The sequence below is a fragment of the Otolemur garnettii genome, unplaced genomic scaffold, assembly GCF_000181295.1.
Source record: "Otolemur garnettii isolate 467f Iridium unplaced genomic scaffold, OtoGar3 scaffold00004, whole genome shotgun sequence".
NCBI classification, from domain to species: Eukaryota; Metazoa; Chordata; class Mammalia; order Primates; family Galagidae; genus Otolemur; species Otolemur garnettii.
In genome coordinates this window covers 40001980-40024136 of record NW_003852399.1, presented here as the reverse complement: position 1 = coordinate 40024136, position 22157 = coordinate 40001980, and the positions used below count along the sequence as shown (strand labels likewise).

The 22157-nt window shown below is 36.1% G+C and overlaps 1 protein-coding gene across 15 annotated transcripts in view; it reads left to right on the top strand.

The window, feature by feature from the left end:
* RALYL (RALY RNA binding protein like) overlaps positions 1–22157 on the top strand; it is a 698583-nt gene that overhangs the window by 627863 nt on the left and 48563 nt on the right. For 10 of the 15 annotated variants that reach the window (XM_023517681.1, XM_023517659.1, XM_012810159.1 and 7 more), the window contains 2 exons: positions 6122–6235; positions 20161–20333. In XM_023517681.1, coding sequence (XP_023373449.1) covers positions 6122–6235; positions 20161–20333 — 287 coding nt within the window. The remainder of the gene's footprint in view (positions 1–6121; positions 6236–20160; positions 20334–22157) is intronic. The other 5 variants (XM_023517672.1, XM_023517678.1, XM_023517670.1 and 2 more) reach the window with 2 other exon arrangements.

Sequence of the window (22157 nt, the reverse complement as noted above, 5' to 3'; positions counted from 1 at the left end):
AAACAGGAGCCAGATTCTGGCCTACACTCCAGGGTCTAAAAGAAATCAGAAGTTGATGTGTATTTTTAAGCTCTGTGATTTGAGATCTGCTACTTCTTTTACTTAAAAGACTGACCTTTTTTGCTTGCTGAAATCTGAAGCATCTTTCCACTCTTAGCTCACGAACCCGTTCTCTTATGAGTATTTTCACAGTCGGTTATCAAACCCCATCAAAACTAATTGATCTTTTCTCTTTGCCCACATAGTTGGCAGAAGTTCAATTAATCAGTACCTACCACATGACAGGTACTAATTTTCCAAAGATGAAATAGACATGACCCGTGTAGAAATAATATTCCACAGACAAAAGAGACACGAGCCTTCATTTTCAGGCTCTTACAGTCTGATGGCGGAGCAGAAAATAGAAAATGGGATATCCTTTCAATCTCAAGTAATTGAAGCTTTTCACTAATTCCCCCATTATTTTATGTATTATATTTTCATATGTACAGTAATAAATTGCTTACATATTTTTTTCACTAATTGTAAACTCCGTGAAACCAGGGAGGCATTTCACTATGATGAGAAGCCTGAAAGGGAGGGGGAGATATAGCAAACAAACAAATACAGAACGTGATTTTGGCATCAGGCTGCCCACCCTAAACTCGATTTTCTTACCTGTTTTCTCAACATTCTTAAACACATTACTTAACTTGTCAAACTTTCGTTGCTGTAATCTATAAAGTAAATTTAATAACAATGCCTCACATATTTATCATAAAGATTAAATGAAATAATACATGTGCAGCTTCTAGTGAAATGCTAGATGAATGGAGGCATATAGCAGGCAATTAATGAATGGCAATTGAATAAAATGCACTCATTCTCCATTTTATTTTCTCTTTTCATATAGAAAGAATGGGTATCAGTGTATATAGGCATAGATATTATGAATACATTCCACGTACCTTTGCACATATATGTAATTTCTTTTCCTAGGAAATTCTGCCCATGACAGGAGGATGACCAATGGCTTCAATTTATTTTAGCAAAATCCTTTAAATTATGGCTTTTGAAAACTACTCGCAAGACTGACAAATTAGCTTCTGCATATTAAGTTAGCTTAAAATGTATGAATTAAATAACAGAGATGAACAAAATAAGAACCAAATGGATTAAAGTGACAGCAATAAAGATTTTCAGAAAACTGCATTATAGAAATCAGTGGTCTTTATTTTTTTCTGAATGTGACTGCATTAGCGAAAGAAAGAACTAAAACTGGCATCACTTCTTTTCACATCAACTGAAGCTGCCTGGTACAGTATAGAGTTTACAGTCAGAAGATCTAGGTCTGAGAATAAACTCTACCTCTGCAAATGTGACTTTGGGAAAGTCATGTAAGTCATCAGAATCTCCAGTTCCTTATGGATGAAATACTATATATAAAAAGTGATTGATAAACTGATTTCTATGTAAAGTATATATTTTTTATTTTTGACAATGAATGTATTAATGGCTGAGGAGAATAAATAAAAAGAGTAGCATAAAATAATGTGACTTATTGTGAAAATCCATATGATTACATTGTTAAATATTATATATAGTTGATAGGAAGCATAGTGTCAGTAAGAGAGGGTATGTGGCAGAATTTCTAAGGCTTGGCACTATCGGCATTTGGGGTCAGATAATCCTTTGGTGTGGTAATCCTTTGGTGTGGGCTATCCTGTGAATTATAGGATTTTTAGCAGATCCAAATCCCACTAGATATTAGCAGCACCACACCATTCCAAGTCACGACAGACAAAAATTTCTCAAGAGATTGAAAAATGTCCCCTGCAGGGTAAAAGCAACCACTGTTAAAAACCACTGATCTGGACAGTTAGCTGAAGCTTCTTTATTTGTCCTGAATAGACTTGACCTAAAGGCGGTCAAAATAAATTGAAATACTTTCCCCACATAAATCAGAGATGCACACATTTTTTTATATAGACAGATGGTATCATCCCATGTGCCTAATATCCTTCTTGGATTATATCTCATGTCACGGCAAAGGCACAATCATTTTGTGGACTGTATCAGAATGTAATAACATTTATCGCTAAATCAATGAACTCTATGGAGAGAGCCGATCTGAAATGATTTAATTTTTTTTATAAAAATACCATAGTGATAATTTAGGAAAAATGTTTAAGATTTTCCGTGTGATGCAGCTTGACTTCTAGTTTCTCCAATGTCGCTATTCCCTAAAAACAAGCTAATTTAATTCATCCTAGGAACTTTGTGATGTTTTTACTTATCACTTTGCTGATCTTGCTAAACAATTCTAAATTCAAGCCCTATCATCATCCACAAGTTATAGTCAACAGAACAATCACAATTTTTAGTAGGACGATATGTTTTATCTATAATTTTTTTTTTGGCCTAGTGTTTCGTGGTAGAATTTATCCAGAGAAAAAGAGCAAAAGGCAATTTTCTTTTGAAGATAGTACGACTGATGTCTTCTAAAACACCCCAATGTATTTATGTATGCTCAGCTACCAAAGAAGAGGAAGTAAAAACAGGGGCTCAATATAATCTACTGTGCAGCAGAGAGATTGTTAACAGTAGAGGGGAACGTAGACAGTAGAAGCAGTGATGAGCCAGGGAGAGCAGCGCATCAGACAGAGAGGGGCTCCGTCCAGGAATTTCATCTAGAAACCAGGTGGAACAGCACGAAGCCATACTCCATCTCCAGACAGTGACTCTGCCTGACACAAGTTGGGAAGACTGAAGTAGACCAGCAAAGGGACAAACCTTTTTCCAAGGGCAGCAGGAAGTACTGGAGTGAGATAGGGAACAACCTCCAAGGTTGTTTAAAAAGCAGCCTGTTGGGTGTCTAGTTGACCCCAACCTGCAACAGTGGCCAGCAAGGAAGACAGTGCTCAGGAAAGGATGAACCTTTTTTTTTCAGAGACAGAGTCTCACTATGTCAGTCTCAGAAGAGTGCCATAGTGTCACAGCTCACAGCAACCTCAAACTCTTGGGCTTAAGGGACTATCTTGCCTCAGCCTCCCGAATAGCTGGGACTATAAGCACCCACTACAATGCCTGGCTATTTTTTGTTGTAGTTGTCCTTATTGTTTAGCTGGCCTCCAGCTAGTTTCAATCCTGCCAACTTCAGTGTATGTGGCTGGTGCAGTAACCACTGTGCTATGGGCACCGAGCCAGGAAAGGATGAAACTTACACTAAATTTAGTGTAAAACCAGAAGCCTGGAAGGGCATACACTGTTCTATCTGCTGTAGGGGGAGGCAGCATGAGAACAATGCAGCCCCTGTCCTGTCTCCCAGGGTCCTTTGACTGGGTACATAACAGAGTATACGTGCAAGGATGCACAGTAGTCAGCAGTCAAGGTTAAGAAAGAGAGAGGGGAGATTACAGCCCCCAGGAAGGTTGGGTAAAGAGTAAACAGGGAATAGGGTGGTGGAACATCTGAAGAGGCCAGATAAAGGTGCACTGAGAAGAGAGAGGACAGAGAGAAAGGCTCATCTCCCCAGACAGACATCTCAGCTTCTCCAGCCTCACTACTAGATGCTGGTCTCAGCTGTCTGCACTGCTGATTTCCCATGCAGGGAAGTCACGCAGACAGTCCCCTGACTGGGCACCTTCAGACACCATTCTTCTCAATTGGGAATATAGGGGTGGCCCGCCTACAGGCTTTACCCTGGCTGTTGAAGGGCCCACGCGGTCTCACCCTATCTATTCCCACAGCACCCATGCTTTTTTCCGGGACCCATGATGAGCATTTGCTGCTCGCCATTCTAAGAAAGGAGCTAGACAACTCCCTGCAAAGGGTTAGGGACCCCGTTCAGCATTTCCTGGCGGGGGCCAAGAAAGAACTGACAGCCTCTTCAGAGCTATAATAAGCTAGCTCTGATCTTAGAAGGCATTCTTACAGTTCTAGACATGAGTCTAGACATAAAGGAAACCCTAGCTTCTTAAACACTTGTAAGTTCCTACTAGGCGAGTCCAGATTCCTAGTTGTTTTCCAATTCAGTTTCTATAAAGTGGAATACTGGTGATTTATTGGTTTATGTTTTTTTAAGGAGATAAATAAACTAAAATTATTCAACTGCACTTCTGGGCTGAGGAATGGCTCTACTTGCTAAGAAATATATTCTATTAATTTCTAGCCATTTCTATTTCTATTCCATTAGTTTCCAGCCAAGTCCTATTTCACCTGCATTGAAATCTAATGTTATGAGATAAAATATTTTCTATTAAATTTGATAGGTTTAAGTAAAACTACATGATATGCTTCCATCAAAGGAAATAAGTATCATTCTTCAAAGCAGAATCAATTTGCAATTGTGACAGATGATGTTTTTCAAATTTAGCTGCAATTTTACAATGGTCCTTTGATGTCTTTGAAGTAATTGACATAAGGAGTGATTCTCTACTTTAAACTGTGTTCTACTTTTGGTTTGGTAATTTGGAATAGAAATACTCCAGAGGGCCCCTGCTGCTTGCTGTTTTTTGTTTTACAAACTACTTTGCATCATTAAAAAAAAAATCTGATTTTATAATGAAAGAAGTTTTCTCATTTTCAAACTGGAAAAAATACATTCTTCTCTTGAGATTTAGTGAATGATATATATCTTAATTGACAAATAGCTCTCTTTCAAGCAAAAATAGATTACAATTTGTTTTATTTTTTTTTAATTTTCTCAAGATTAAAGTATCAAGCTAAACACTTTAATTTTTTTCAGAAATTTCTGGGGAATATCCTGTAGAGATGATAACAAACTTAAAGGAAAATTGACAGAAGAGAAATAAACTAGACTAAAAATAAGCATCTGAGATCCTCAGCTTTCAACTGGGTGTCATACCGAATAACCTACCAAAGGAAAGCTAAGAGGCAGTGTAGCTAATGTGTAGTGAGAGCTTTAAAGTCTTCTATCTCTGATTGTTGTGGTTCTCAGAAAAATAAGGAGACAATGCAGTAAACTTTTCATAAATATAAACACATTTCATTTAATGAATTGCCCTTTAAATACAAGATTGGTCCTTTCCTTAAGCCCTTGTCCTTATAAAATATTGATTTTAGTTGGCAGTGGAATGTTAATTGGTACTGCCTTTAACATCCATCCTTGGCAACATGAAAAGTTGTCAATCATATGTTAGTCCCTATTTTTTTTACTGTTTCTTTCTAATAACCACTGAAAATCTAGGATGAAAACCTCTACAATAAGAAAATATCAGTGAGAATTTCAGTGAATTTCTTTCCATCAAGCCCTAAGACCTGAAGATAAGCATGCACGAACCATTGCTTCATTTTTTTTTTTTTTCAGAAAGAGTAAAGGAAGTAGCATGTTGGAGAGAGAAATATTTTTCTGACATCTAAAACATTTTTCTTAAAGGATAAATGCTATTTATATCTTTGTCTCAATCCCGTAAGAGATGGACCAAAATACCATTGACTGCTGAAATATTCATTATAATATAGTACCCCAAAGTAGGTATTAACATACCTATTATAATTTAATTATTTCTTAATCTGAATCCATCTTACATTGCAGATTTACTCTGCTTATCCAAACTGAATTTAGCTTTATTTATTTTATAAAACAATTCTAGACTCTGTTATCTCTTTGCATAGCCTTCAGTCAAAACACATAGTATCAGCGCCCGTAGCACAGTGGTTACCGCACCAGCCACATACACCAAGGCTGGCGGGGTCAAACCCGGCCTGGGCCAGCTAAAGCAAAAATGACAACTACAACAAAAAATACCTAGGCCTTGAGGCAGGCACCGGTAGTCCCAGGTACTTGGGAGGCAAGAGACTCTCTTAAGCCTAAGAGTTGGAGGTTGCTGTGAGCTGTAATGCCACAGCACTGTACCAAGGACAACATAATGAGACTCTGTCTCAAAAAAAAAAAGACATGCTATCAAATGCTCATGTCACTGAGAATTCTTATTTGCAATTGGCAGCATCATCCAGTGTTCCAGGATCACTAGAAGTAATGAGTAGCTGATAAAATTGAGAAGTATCCTATGTGATCTGACACAGTCTTGAGAAAACCCAGGATGTCTATGAGTTGGGTCCAACGTGGGCCATGGTGCATTTGATGTTCTGTTGTTTTCTTTCTCCTCTCCTCTTCCAGTGAAATCCGATGAGGTACAGACAATCAAGAAAGAATTAACCCAGATCAAAACTAAAATTGACTCCTTGCTAGGGCGCCTGGAGAAGATTGAGAAGCAGCAGAAGGCGGAGGCAGGTAAGTGAAAAGATCTGTGGCCACAGACAGGTCAAAATTAAACCCATGGAACGCTGTCAATCACAGAGACAGTGTAGGGCCAGGGAGATACTGGCTGCGTTTAAAAGAGATTAATACAGATATTTCAATAAAGTCTTTAAGCCAAGAGTTACAATGATGGAACATGATTTCTTTACTTACAGAAGACATGAGCCAGTTTTTTTAAGATTCATACTAAAAAAAAAAAAAGTAAGTATTTTATGAAATAACAAGTAATAGTTGAATCACAATTGAAAGTTTATGACTCACTATCATGTAACCTTGCTTAAAATAAAATCAACTAATGGAATAATGCTATCAGGCTAACATAACATCCATATTTCATTAAATTCACTGCAGCAAAATTTGACAGATTTCAAAAATCATTATTATAACACCTGAACTTCAAGACCAACAGTGTATCCTGGCCACCACGAGTCAGGTTATTTGATTATATTCTTTACAGTGTAAGGGCACCTCTCCTTTGAATTATCAGCCCTGACCCAGCTCCATTCTGATACAATTCTAATACTTTTTCCACATGGTGACGGATTTGTTTTAAAATCATAGACTATGAGAACTGATACAAATTTAGAGGTAGGCCGTAGTTTGAAAACTTTGTTTTTCAAGGCCTCAGAGGCCTCCTTGGAGATGAGATGGGGTTTGGGGGAAAACCTATAGGTAGATCAGCTCATGCCTCCTCAAAACCTAGCCCTTGCCCTGACCAGTGTGGCTCTGTTATCTGTTTTACGTATTAGAATTCAACATAAGAGTTAATTGGCTAGAAGAGTTGCACTTGAAAACATAAACAGTACAGTTTGAAAGCCATTGATGATTCTAATCTCATTCTGCAGATGAGAAAGCAAAGGCTCAGGAAGGTAAATTGATTTTTCTCTGGTTCACATATCTAGTAAGTGATAGACCTGGTTCTCAAACTCAGATCTTGTAAGTAAATCCAGTTTCCTGTCCAATATATAATAGCCTCAAACTCAAGTTGTCCTCCCAGAGCCTGGTCCCAAGATTTCACTGGTGTGAGGCTGCCTGGGTTAAATCCCTGACTGATGAGAGCTGATTGGGAGTTAGGGCCTCTGTGCTTCAGTAAACAGGAGAATCCCTGTTTGTTGACTCTTATCCCTTTAGGGCAAAGACTCACTTTCTAGTGGTGAGTTATGTAGGGCTAATGAATGAAAAGAAGCCAAATGTGAGATAGGGGACTAGCATAACGAATGAGGGAAATGATGGTTCAAATCCTCACATACCACATACACAGTTTTCTTACTTATAAAATAAGGATAATAATGGCTCCCTCACTTTCTGAAAAACTAATAAAGTAATAGCATAGAGTTAAAGGCTTAATAATTGCAGCTCTCAGGGGTTAGCAGCAACACACACGTATGTCATAGGCATGTAAACATTTCCTGCTACTTTCATACAACCCATTTTGGAATAACACAAGCCACATACCAAGCACATGGTAGATTTTTATTGATACTTTGTTAAGTTTGTGTAGATGAGAAATGATAGATTAAATGGAACCATTTTTATTAAAAAGTTCTAGTACAAATGTATTTTATATTCAGAAAAGGTACACTGCCTACACTTCATAATAAAGAAATTTAGATTTTGGAAAGTTTTTATCTGCTGTCTATGACACTAATCTAAAGTGCTGCTGTAACTGAAACGTCCTATAATGTTGCCTAAGTCAATATTTCCCTTTGAGGAACTTCTGTGAAATTCATTATTATGTAAAACAACCCTTACAGCAAAGGACTTTGATAACCAATTTGCACTTCAGTTTAAAGGATTATGGCGAACTCATTTAAATATAAATCACCTCAAAGAGAAAAATGTGATCCTTATTCCATCATATTATACTTTTCAGTTTCCTGCAATGAATAAGACCTTCCATATATCATCAGGTTACATTATCTATAAACGTGACACTAAAATTCAAAGCTTGCATCTTCTTATGAAAAGATGTCACTTATTTTTGCACGTTTAAACTTTTCCAGTCGTGAGACAGTGGCTGTTAAAATGTTCGACTTAGTCCTTTCATATGTATGTCTTTCTTATTTTATCATGTTATAAAGAAAGTAAATGTATTGAATATATAACTTTATTCTCTCATATTTAGTTAACATATAACTATTCCTGAATAGTATCTATATTTATGAAAATAAAAGATTGTTTTTTATATTTTTCTATATTTCTTTATGAAAAGAAATAAGGGTTGTATGGAAAGAGTTAATACTACATTATGCAAAGTGGAATGAAATACATTAAAATTCATGAAAACATACTCAGTGTCTCCTCATTAAATTTAGGGGGGCACTCATTTTAATGATTAATTAGAAGAAAGCTAACTATTTGGTAGCTAGCATTTATTCTTCTTTATGCTCTTTTATACATATCTCATTTCTATTTACCATTAGAAATTTGACAATATGCTAGAGTATTTCTAGCATAGAAGTGGCAGGAAGGAGATGGAGGATTAGGAAGAGAACCTGGGAAATGCCACACAATGTGGAGCATGTTCTGAGTTCAAGTTTTGTAGCATCATTTTTTTTCTTTGAAGTGAATTCCTAAGCTCTCAGTAGTAAGTGCAATGAAATGAAATATAATGACATTATTTTGGAATCTCTGCACCTCAGATTACTCCTAAAAGATGTGTATGTGTGGTATTCTGTCTCTCCATTGGATACTGTAAACTTCCTGAGAACAGGATCACATCTTCCCTCCCCTCAATGCACCCAGGACTATTTACCTGTACTATGGACCAGGCATGACTTAGGAAGTCATTTAAATTCTTCTCCCTGTGCTGCCAGAGCACTAGCAGAACATTAGAAGAGTCTTCAGTTGGGAAAATGAGCAGCCCAAGAGAAAAGACTTAAAGATGCTGACCTGAGGTCCCCCAAGGAAATCATCAACCAGATCACCCTACAGAAGTGATATCCCTCTGTGCTTACAAAGTTGCAAGTGGTATTTTAATGCCCTACTGTTAATATGAATAAGCGAGAATCACCAGATAAAACAATACGTATCTAATATTTAAAGCAAATACAGAAGCAAAGAAAAAGGAAATCAGAGGAAACAGAGATTGTGCAGGAAAGATAAAACTTTGAAAAGAAAAAAAGAAAATCCCCCAATACTGATTAGTATCCTCAGATTCTCAGTGAGGTGTGAGGACACTGTATTTATGAAATTAAAACACAGAACTATAAAACTGAGTATTCAGAGTATTTAGAAATTAACTTATAATAGCACAAATAAATAACTCAATACAAAGATAAGAGGACAAAATTAGAAAACACTCCCAGAAAATGTGAAAGAAAATAGAGATGGAAAATAGGAGGCAAAGGTTATGAAAATTACAGGATGAATAACAAGATTCCAGAGGGAAAAAGGAGGAAGATCATCCAAACATTTTTTTCCCAAGGAAAAGAAATAACAAAAATCCAAAGGATATAACTAACCAGATTGTAAAGTTCCACCAAGTGCCTAAAACAGTGTGTGACAACACACATCAAAGCATGTCATGGTGATAGTTCAGAACATAGGGACAAAGAAAACATTCTATAACTATAAAGTGAGAGAGAAGCAAAGAGAGAGAAAACAGTTTCTATATAGAGAAACTCAAAGCAGAAAACTGCAGGGCCTCTTAGCAGCCACACTGAAAGCCACAAGGCAATGAAAACATGCCCTCAACATCCTGAGGAAAGATTGGTTACAACCTAAAATTCCATACCTAATATCAAAACGATACTATAAAATGTGAAGGTAGATGAAAGATATTTTCAGTCATACAAACTGTCAAAATATTTACCTTGAAATCACATGTTAAAAGATGAACTTAGCCGCATTCAACTAATTTGAATCAGACATTGCCAGACCACAAGAGAGTCAGGACTCTGCCAAGGGAGCAAGAAAAAGGGAAAAAATTTATAAAGTGTTTTCAGAAGTAAGACTAAGAAAGGATGTGATTGGTTAACATGGAAAACCCCTAGAGAGGGTAAATGGTGGTTTCTGATTGGTAAAGTCTCAGATTAAAGATTGTTGGCAGTTTCTGATGGGTAAGGTTACAGTAAGGTTTCATAGGTCCAGTAATTGTGAGTTGGCTTTCAGTTTACTTATGTGGGAACTTAAGGAATGGAGCCATCTCAACCTAATAGCCTCCTAGTTATTTATCTGAATGCACTCTTTCACTGAAAATACCAGAGGTGAGCTGTTCCAGAGACCTAGAGGGGAATGAATCCACATCAGAACTGTTCAGAAGCTGGGGGGGTCGACATTTTTAAGCCAAGAATATTGATAGGATAGCTAATGAGTGGGAAACTGAATTAAGAGAAGGAGAGATAAATTTGCATAAGTACACAGAAAGAAGTGTATAGAGAACTAAATTAAACACACACACACACACAAAACCTAAAGGAAAAAAAAGCCTAAAGGACAATATTTAATTCTGGAGAAAATATACATTAAGAAAAAATAATTTTAATTATTTAGCTTAGCCACACACACAGAGAGTATTTTCACAATTATAATAGAATTATATAAAAACTGAAAATGCTATAATCCAATTCACAATATAGCTGTCCAGGGAGATGGGAAGTGAGTGGGGATTATATGATCAAGAACTGAGTGCTCAGGGCAGCACCTGTGACTCAAAGGAGTAGAGCACTGGCCCCATATACTGGAGGTGGCAGGTTCAAACCCAGCCCAGGCCAAAAACTATTAAAAAAAAAAAAAAAAAAAAAAAGAACTGAGTACTTAGCTTCCTGAGGGTGATGTCAACAAATAGTGCATAAAACTGATCAAGAAGTAGCAGTATAAATATGATATTTAAATATAGGATCACATGTATTTTATTTTTTTTCTTTTCTTTTTTTTAAATTAAATTATAGCTGTGTACATTAATGCAGTCATGGGGTACAGTGTGCTGGTTCTATATACAATCAGAAATATTTTCATCAAACTGGTTAACATAGCCTTCATGGCATTTTCTTAGTTATTGTGTTAAGACATTTATATTCTACATTTAGAAAGATTCACACGTACCCTTGTAAGATGAACCATAGGCGTGGTCCCACCAATCACCCTCCCTCCACCCATCCTCTCCCCTCCCCTCCCTCTCCCCTTCCGCATATTCTTGGGCTATAATTGGGTTGTAGTTTTCCTATGAAAGCTATAAATTAGTTTCATAGTAGGGCTGAGTACCTTGGATACTTTTTCTTCCATTCTTGAGATACTTTGCTAAGAAGAATATTTTCCAGCTCCATCCATGTAAACATGAAGGAGGTAAAGACTCCATCTTTCTTTAGGGATGCATAGTATTCCATGGTGTACATATACCACAATTTATTGATCCATTCGTGGGTTGATAGGCACTTGGGCTTCTTCCATGACCTACCAATTATGAATTGGGCTGCAATAAACCTTCTGATACAAATATCTTTGTTGTAGTGTGATTTTTGGTCTTCTGGATCAAATGGCAGGTCTATTTTTAGTTCTCTAAGTGTTCTCCAAACATCTTTCCAAAAGGAACGTATTAGTTTGCATTCCCACCAGTAGTGTAGAAGTGTTCCCTTTTCTCCACATCCATGCCAGCATCTCTGGTTTTGAGATTTTGTAATATGAGCTAATCTTACTAGAGTTAGATGATATCTCAAAGTAGTTTTGATTTGCATTTCTCTGATGATTAAGGATGATGACCATTTTTTCATGTGTCTATAGACCATGCACCTGTCTTCTTCAGAGAAGTTTCTCTTCAAGTCCCTTGCCCACCCTGTGAGAGGATCACTTGTTCTCTTCTTGCTATTACATTTGAGTTCTCTGTGGATTCTGGTTATTAAATCTTTGTCGGAGACATAAGCTGCAAATATCTTCTCCCATTCTGAGGGCTGTCTGCTTGCTTTACTTACTGTGTTCTTGGCTGTGCAGAAGCCTTTTAGTTTGATCATGTCTCAGTAGTGTATTTTGATGTTGCTTCAATTGCCCGGCGGGTCCTCCTCATAAAATTTTCACCCAGGCCAATTACTTCAAGTGTTTTCCCTACACTTTCTTCTAGTAACATGTATTTTAAGGACTCGGCTGAGTGGAAAGCCTTCAAGGAGCTTGAAATGGTAAGAAAGTAGTAATAGGAGGATACTGTTATTCACAACAAGACTTATAGAAATAGTTGATCACAACAAGAAAATATTTTTAAAGAAGTTAAATATAAGTGAAAGAAAAGCAGTTGAGTTGTCCTTAGCAACTAGATCGAAACTTTTCCTACTACTTATGGGATAGTATCCTATGGCTGTGTCTCAGTTAACTGTAAAGTGAAATTGCGCTGGACACATATTCAAATCAGCATGGAAGACTTTATGCAAGACTGTTGAAATAGGAGATGAAAATTGAACTCAACTGCGCTAAAGGAAAAGGAAGGAGGGTTTTTGAATGCTGGAGTCAGCTACTGGAAAAGGATTGGAGGATCTTATGAGGAAGTCAGTCAGTATGATTTGGCAATCTGTGTTTGCTCATTGGTTCTTATTAAAGTTAGGCTACTACAGAGAGTAGGAGACAGCAGCCCTCTCTTTCTTGATAATATCAACATGTCAAAGGGATGGTTCCCAGGTCTTGAGAAAAACATTCCTGGATTGTAGAAAGTCTCCATCTCAAATGGGCAGAGAAAGAATTTACAATTACAAGGGTTTGGTGTTTGTTTGTTTGTTTGCCTGGGACTGGGTTTGAACCCACCGCCTCTGGTATATGGGGCTCTTTTGAGCCACAGGCGCCACCCACAGTTACAAGTTTTATGAAGTAAATGCTCTAAGAAAAGGTTGGTCTGGTGTCTGTGGAAGACTGTCTAAAGTTTCATCAGACCGAGGAGGGCGATATTAATGCCATGTTGGTAACAGCCCGATCAGAGGTCGCCATCATCGAGCTCTTTCTCCTTACTGTCTCACCTAAACACATTCTTCTCTCTGTATCCTATCTCTGTTGTCACTGTTACATCAATCCTGTCAAGAAAATTGCCCCCATCACATCATCTTCTGTTGCTTCTAGAGCCAATGTGGTCAGATCTTACCTTTGGCACCCCTTCTCTCTGTTAGCCCAAGGCTACCACCAATACTCAAACCTTCACCATCTCTCACATGCTTTGTTGCACTCACCTTATTTTGTTAACAACTTTATTGAGGTATATTTTACATAAAATAAAATCTACTCATTTCAAGAGTTTAATTCAATCATATAATAGTTTCGCTGAGTGGTATAACCATCACCACAAATCAGTTAGGACATTTTTATCCCCCTCACCATCACCTGTTAGCTGGTCTCTCCATTTCTAGTTTGTTTCCTTTCCAAATCATCTTCCTTATGACAAATAAATTAACGTTATAAAAACATCAAAGTTCCCAGACAGGCATAAACAGAACTAGCCTCACACCCCACTAGAGACCTAGTTCAGCCTACTAGCTGCAGGAAATTTGGGAAAGTCATTATAAAATTTATTAAAATGAGGAAAATAATATCTCTGTAGAATTGTTGTGATGTTTAAATAAACATAATATCTCAGTAATTTTTAAATGCTTATATTGAATTTTTGCTCACTCAATAATCCAGTGTATTTTCTGTGAACAACTGTAAAGCCATTTTCTCCAAAAATGTACTTATGTAACTGATATCTTCATCTAAAAACATTCTTACAATGTTGGTTTACGTGAGTATAAGTACTATCATTCAAATAAGTTTCATTTTTCTAAATGGCATTTGTGGGAATTATTGCATTAAATTCATATTAAATAAAGGTGTTGTGACATGGAATTTTTTAAAGTACAGTTCATACCAGTATATAAAAACAATGATTCCGGGACACTAGCTTGGCTATAATGAATAATGGGACTGTTTTTGTGTCAACATTCTTTCCTACCATCTGCTAAGTACAATTCAGTTAACAATTATCTTGCAATTAAGCCAGCATGTCAAAAACCATAATTGCCAACTAAACCAATTTTCATAGTTATATTAACAATAATAGCGATACCGCAAACTCAATTTAATAAAAATCCTTTGAACATAAATCCCAACAACTCCAACTTCTTTTCTAAATCATATTTTGCTTTTATAGCTTTGGAAGTATAAAGGAGATATATAGAAAAATAGTTTGAACATGAGGACTGAAATTTAATATCTGATTTTTTATTAATATCTGATTTTTTTCTTTGATAGCATTTTAGAGCTTTGGGCATTCTTCTTTAAGCAGAAGTACTTAACCTGTCCTTTGTACATCTTTTCCTATGATAGTCATTATTTACCTAGAACATGTGCCCTGTGCCCCTAACTAAACAGACTTCTTCATTCTTGAAATTAAAATTGTCTAACTATTGAAGAGATTCAAAGCGTTCACCTGTGTGTTTAAAACAAAAGAAATGGGCCTTTTTTCCTCAAGATAGATTAGAAAACAGCCCAGGTTATAGAGTCGGAAAAGTTGTATTCCGACTCTTGCACCTGTTAGAGTGTGATCATAAGTGCCTTACTTAACTTGTTCATGCCTCAGTTCCCCCCGCACAGGAAACAACAAATAAGCCTGCACTGCAATATATTTCAAAACTAAAATTATGCCAGGCACACTGGTTCATGCCTGTAATCCTAGCTCTTTAAGAGGCCAATGTGAAAGGACTGCTTGAAGCCAGAAGTTCAAGATCAGCCTGAGCAACATAAGGAGACCACTGTCTCTCCAAAGCATAGAATTAATTAGGCATGGCAACATGTGCCTGTAGTCAGCTACTTGGGAGGCTGAGGCAGGAGAATAACTTGAACCCAGTAATTTGAAGTTGCTGTGAGCTATGATGAAACACTGTAGTCTAGTTTGGGCAATAGAGAAAAAAAAAAAAAGACTAAAATTAATGAAGGTTACACAGTCAGCACTTCATAAGAACTCACTAACTTGAAGCTGTTAAAACCTTTTTTTAAAAATCCATGATTAGATGATATAAAAGATATCCTTCAGGCATAAACTGTTGGCTTTCTGGTTTGTAATCTACTCTTTTAAGCAATCTGGTACTAACTCCCTTCTCTGCTTAAAAAAGAAATGTGATAGCCATCCATCACTCTGACTTAAAGAAGCCAACAGAGACTCCAGAAGGTGCCAGTGTTCAAAGGCAATCTCTACTCCTAAGCACTTAAGGTCTTCACATTTTATTTTTAACTTGAAGACTTGTCAATATTACATGAATAATTTTCTTCTAAGAAAATCCCAGACCCTACATTTTACTCAGACTTCATGGTGAGGGGCTGTCATGGAGAATGTGGTAAGGGTTTTCTTTATTCTTTTTAACATCTATTTGGATTTATATTTTTGCTACCAAAGTGCCAAATCAACCGTCACTTTGACGCTATGAAAAGAATTTGACAGCTGGACGTTTATTTTCATTTTTGGTTCCACAGCAATTTATGAATACATTCAGCAAACACTTTAATTTGTGTGTAAGGCTCCGAGTCAGCCACCAGGTAAACAAATATGAATAAAAATGTTTCTTCCCCAAAGAAACTTTAGTGGCAGAGGTGTTAATGTACATATGCACAAACACACATGTACACTCACACACTCACATTTACAATAAAAAGTAAGAAGGATAATGAGAAAAAGAATGACACGAAGAGAATGTTAGAAGGTTAGGAATAAACTAAACAATAGTATTCATCTCTAAAAGAATTAAAATTAGAAAATCATTCATAAAAAATAAAACAAGTTGCTTCATTTCTTTCTATTTCAACAAGATAATTACGAACCCCAAACTGCTTGTTAAACTGTGAACCAAGAGTTTAATAACCTAGATGTGCTTTCATGTGTGATTTCATTCATAGAACCTCTCCCTGTTTAATGACTATAACATTTCCCACTGAGAGCATGGCAAAGTCTATGATGACTACATGTTTACTAAAGCACAGAGAGCTTGTAGTTCTTTTAACTCCTAAGAATCAATTACCATTATAATTAAAGCTTCTTTTCCTCCACCTAGATAATGCCTTCTAAGCATTTAGCTTTCAAGCTAATGATTGAAGGAATGAGGATAGTTTATAGGTTTTTTTGCATGGAACTGTGTCAATACACCATCGGAGGAATTACGTGCATGTTTTATATTAGCATAAAAATGAGAGTGACTTAATATACTGTGTCTGTCTAAACACAGAAATAAAAAGGCCACATCAAAATCCAAATCCAAAATTATCTTTCTAAAGCAAGATACTTATGATCAGTAGTGATGAATGATTTTGACATAGAAAATATGTCTACAGCAATCAAGTAATCAATATAGATTCAACTCAAGAACTATTTCAAGCCTTCCAAGATAACATGTCCATGTGGTCTTTGCAATTAAAAAAAAAACAAATTCACATCTTTTTCCTCATTCGAGTACACAGCAGCTCTCTGAAATAAATGCCATTTTTATACTCACCTGTTAGGGACGAAAACAATCCCAAATTCTGTATACTTAATACTTTCTAATACCTATTTTCTGTGCAAGGCATTCACAGGGGTGCAGAGCACATCAAAATAACTGACTTGCACCATTCTGTTTACTAAAGATGGGCAGCTATGTCATCGACATCTCTGATGATATGAAAGAAATCATTGAGCATGGCAATGAACTTGTGAGACAATAACACAAATTTCCAGGAAGCTTAAACACTAATGAGAAAAGGATTTAAAAGAACAGTAGGACTAACTATAAAACAGTATTTGATCAAGGCTTTGGTTAATCAAAGAAGGAGAGATTACATTCATCTGGGAAGATCAGGAAAGTCAGCTCAGATTCCAAAGATAATTGAAACAAATTGGAACATAAATCCAGCTGAGGATTTTTTATGCTCTCATAAATCCATCTTTAAAGTCTAGTCCTACACAAGTTCTTTAAGAATTTTCAATGATTTCTTGGCCAGAGATTTTTTTGCAGAGAATATGTATGTATTATTTTCAACATCAATAAGTGAAGGTTCTCAGAGAACAAATATTTCTGGAATCATTACAGAGGAGATGGATATGCCACAACAATATTGTGCACTCTTAAGCAAAGGTTCATTTATGTGTTATAACAAAACCATAAACCAAATGACCTAAATTTAAGTAAGTCTGGCTTTAGGAAAAGGTAAAAGATTTGGAGCATTTTTCACTGTATAGAATAATAATCCCAAACTTCCATTCCTCTCTTTCTTGAGGTACCAATGCAAGTCCTCATTATGAACAAGCCACATGGTGTCCTAGAGTGGGAAGAAGTAAAACCACTCTTTGAAGAAGGTGGAGGACCAAAACCAGAGCGGCCAAATCCCTGGTGCAGTCCAAATGCTCAGTAATAGTAGAGGCAGCAAAATAGAATAAGAGATGTGGTTAATGTCAGAGGATTCAGAGCTTTTCAACACTCAAACTAGTCTGCTCATCACAGCATTTTCTCCCTGGATCACAGCATAGGTGTGCAGGGGGGGTAGCCTCAGTTAAAGGTCTAGAATTGTAGAAGGCAGTGAATTACGCATGGAAGGAAAATGAGATGATTCAAACCTAGAAATTCTCAGCAAGTGTTAGACTGAGGGTGTTTTTGCCCCATATCTCTTGCCTAACTTGCCTTACTTTTAGTCAAGATACCTGGGTCATCTTCTCTAGATTAAACTAATTTGATTTTTTAAATCATTTTTCTCTACTTAATTGAAGTGATAATTTTCTATAGTTAGTAAAAAGCCTCGTTTGAGTTTTACAATAACCACTTTGTAATCTTCATAATACTTTCTATGCTAAAAGTTATATGGACATCGGGAAAAATGGAAGAATTTCTGCTACCATGCTTGCTTCCCTCAATCAGTACACTTGTACATGCACATGAATAGAAAGGTATAGTTTTGAAAGCATAATTCACATCCTCACTGCATGGGGTATGTTGGAGAAATTTGAAGCTAACAAGTTGATAAAAAAAATTAAAAAATACATAGCTCATGTCTATGTATGTGAAGTGAATGTCTTTCTCTTAAAGAAAAACAGCCTAGTTTTAGGTCATTTTTAGATGCCTGTAGTAATTATTTTTAGCTTTGGTTGGGCCCACAGCACTTTTCTTCCTTTGAAACAGGGCCTCAGTCCTATAAATGTTTCTGCCATTATTCCTTGATCTAACCAGGCCTCCTGAGCCACACATACTATCACTGCTATTGTCACTTTAACATATTCACAATGGAGAATATACTGTCTTTTTTGTAGATAATAGTACACATTTATGTAATTTTCATAGTTCATAAAACAGTTCCAAAATATAAGCTGTATTAATTCTCACAGCAAACCCCAAAAGTAGGTATAGATAAGGAAAGAATGATTCAAAGTTTAAATGACCTGACCAAGGAGCCAAAATTTAGACTCAAACCCAATGTCTGTAAATCTACAGGTAAGTAATGAAGCTGGAACTAGAATCTTCTCATCTCACGGCAGAACCCAGGCACACTCTCATACTACTACTATCTTACTTTCAATAAACTTTATCATCTGGGGAATTAAAATACAGTAAGGGATAGATACGTATTTATTTAAAGATGTAATCATTAGAATTTTAAACAACTTGTAGGAAAGACTATCTGCTTATTTATACAACATGTTTTTATCAGTTTGTTGATTTCCATATTAGTTATGTTTGAAAAGCTTTGTGCTGAGTCAAATGTTTATATCAATGCTTACTTTTTAACTCACATTATGAAAAATTCTGGGAATTAATACTGCAAACATTTTTAGTTCTGTAAATACCTTTGTTGCTGTAAGATATCAATAAGTCAGCTCAAAATGTGGCATATTTTAAAACTCAAATTGAATGATGGAATAATCATTTGATAAAAGAATAATAATCAAAACTACTGAAAACAACCTCACTTTTAAATAGTCGTGAACACAGTAAAATAAGTTAGAGAAGGAGGAACATATGATAATCTTATTTATTTGATATAAAATGCTTCTTGATATTTTAATAAAAGATGAAAACCATCTACTAGGGGAAATTATTATTATGCTGTCAGCATAGTATCTATTTGGGTAGATTTCTGTACATGGACTATATAGATGCTGGCAAATACAGGGAATTCTATTAATGTAGAATGTAGCTTCGTTTATTGAGCACTTATTATTTGCAAGTCACTGTGCTACCACTTTGATTCACTGCTCCAAACCCTGAAAGTTTTAGGAAATTACATGGATGAGAAAACTGAGGCCCATAGGTTAATCGTTTCAACTTTGTACAGCATCACAAAGCTACTGGATGACGAAGCTTGACTTTGAACCCAAGTTGTCTGACACCAGAATTTATGTTCTTCACATAAGAATGAAGTAGCTAACCACATCTGCCAACAGAATTTAGACTTCACAATTTCAAAAATTTGTTCACATAGACATGGGGTCTGAAAAACAACATATCTGTTTTTGTACTTTTTTACTCAATGAGTTTTTCTTCATCTTTCTCACTTAGGTTTGAGTTTGTCAATGAGGCTTTCTCCATCCCCTTCCTTGAGTGAACAATTTCTATATTGTACCTGATTTTTCCCTTTTATTTTTGCTCTATTTTCCCCTGAGAGAGAACATTCTTCTTAGAAAGCATATATATGAAATAAAGTATCCAAAAAGATCAATCAGTTTATATAAAACTTATTTATATACTACTACTATCTGGGTTCCCTAATTTTTGCTAATTCCATTAAAATAAATATGCTTACATATAAGTGCATGTAGATATTTATACATAATTTACATGATTAAATAATTTCAGCTGAAAACATAATATTCCCTTCTTATCTACACACATCTAACAGTATGCAGAGTTTACCCTTTCATGGACTGTTTTTTCATGGTTTATCCAAATGGCTCATGAACAACCCAAGGTAGTAGTCATTTGCTTTTTCCCCCCCAGAAGCTCAGAAGAAGCAATTGGAAGAGAGTATAGAGCTGATCCAAGAAGAATGTGTGTCAGAGAATGCAGATCACTCTACAGAGGAGCCTGCTGAAGGAGGGCCAGATGCGGATGGAGAAGAGATGACTGATGGGATAGAGGAGGACTTCGATGAAGATGGGGGTCATGAGCTGGTAGGAACCAAACATTTGGTGTCCACAACCTTTGGGTAACAGCACTAGCATGTCAGCAACTTGTTCATTCTAAAACAAGGATTAAATCATTTGGGGCTTCTTTCTTCCATGCATATATTTAAGAGAACACCAGATAGTGCTTTGCACATAATAAGTGCTCAATACTTTATCGCTAACTTAAAATAGGAGGGTGTAAAACAACAAAAAAAAATATGATATATGAAATTAGGTATATCTGAAGTCCCAAATGGAGGATTTTCTCCCAAAATGCTTCATCATAGGAGGAATCATACATTTTCACAATAACGAGTGAACTATACTTAGAGATACTACCCTGGTACCAAAGACCACTTACTAGAAGACACATAGCTCCCATTTTTATTTAACAGTTGCACTCACCAGTGATTGTTGTCTGTACTAGTTGTATCGCCTTGTCTTCTCACTGAGGTGACACTTTGGTGTATGACTAGTTCCCTGTGTTCTGTGCCTGTCTTTCCTGATAATCAGTTCTTATGATTTGGACACTTCACTAAGACCTAATCCTTTATATATTTTATTTTCCTAATATTGTCATCAATCTACTGTTCACTTTCAGGCATCCTTTTCTGCATAACCACCTCAGGGACCTAGTAAATATATGCTGATAAGGATGATATTTCTCATATTTTATCAACCATGAAATTAAATATACTATCTCAAAGGATTCAACTAGTAAAAATGGTGCAAGGGTGAGTGTGTGTGCATGTATGTGTGTTTGTGTGTTGCCAGCTCTCAAATAACTATGGACCACGTTAACACATTAACTGCCATGTTGATTATATTTAACTTACACTAATTTTTAGCCTAGGGCCTCATGAAGCATATATAACTCATATATTTTTATCCTTTCTTGACCCAAAAAACACTGTGGCCCCAAGGGAAAAAAATTTTTTTTCTAGTGTGGTAGTCAATTTGTTAAGTCTGGCTTATCTGAGGTAATACCATATTCAAATTTGTTTTAATGCTGTTGCTGTTGTTACTTAACTAGTCTTGTCATGGTGGTTCTGGTTGTTTTGGTGTGATAACCACTTTATCAATAGTTTCAAACATAGCTTAATTTTACAGAATTCTATATTGACTTTTAACATCTAGGTCTGTTAAAATTCATGACACTTTTATTTAAACTTTTTAAACATGAAATTTAAGAACCACTACTATTTCTACAAAACTCTGCATCAGTTTGGGGAACTTAAGCCCCTGTTTATAGAATGATATTGATTTCAGGAATCTATTGATCAAGGATTCGAAAAGGACAAACAAGTGTCACCTTAGGTAGGACTGCATGATTGGGCAAACTAATTCAACAATGGGATTTCCTCAAGGGTTCTAATCAGACCTTAGTTGTCAATATTCCATTGTTACTGCTCCTGCCCAGCTCTCTGAGGCCTCTGTGTTGCCATTTCCAATGACTACTCCTCTGTTCTTACTTTAATTTACTTCTCAGTGGAATTTTGCATCTCTGACCACTCCCTTCTTCTGAGAAATTCTTCAAACCTACCAATTGCTCATTCTCAGTCTTCTGTGCTAGAAATTCTCTCTCTAAAATCTTGTTATTATATTAGGTAGCTCAGAGTTTTTTCACAGGCCACCTTCTCTTCCTACCCACATTCCCAAGGCATCTTCATCAAATACCAGAACTTCGGTACTAGCTATTAACAAAAGATTCCTATACCTACAGGTCTACTCCTGATCTTTTCCTTGAACTCCAGACTTAAATATTTAGACCCTTATTTCCATGTAGATTGTCAATAAACAATTGAAACATAACATGACCTGAAATTTTCC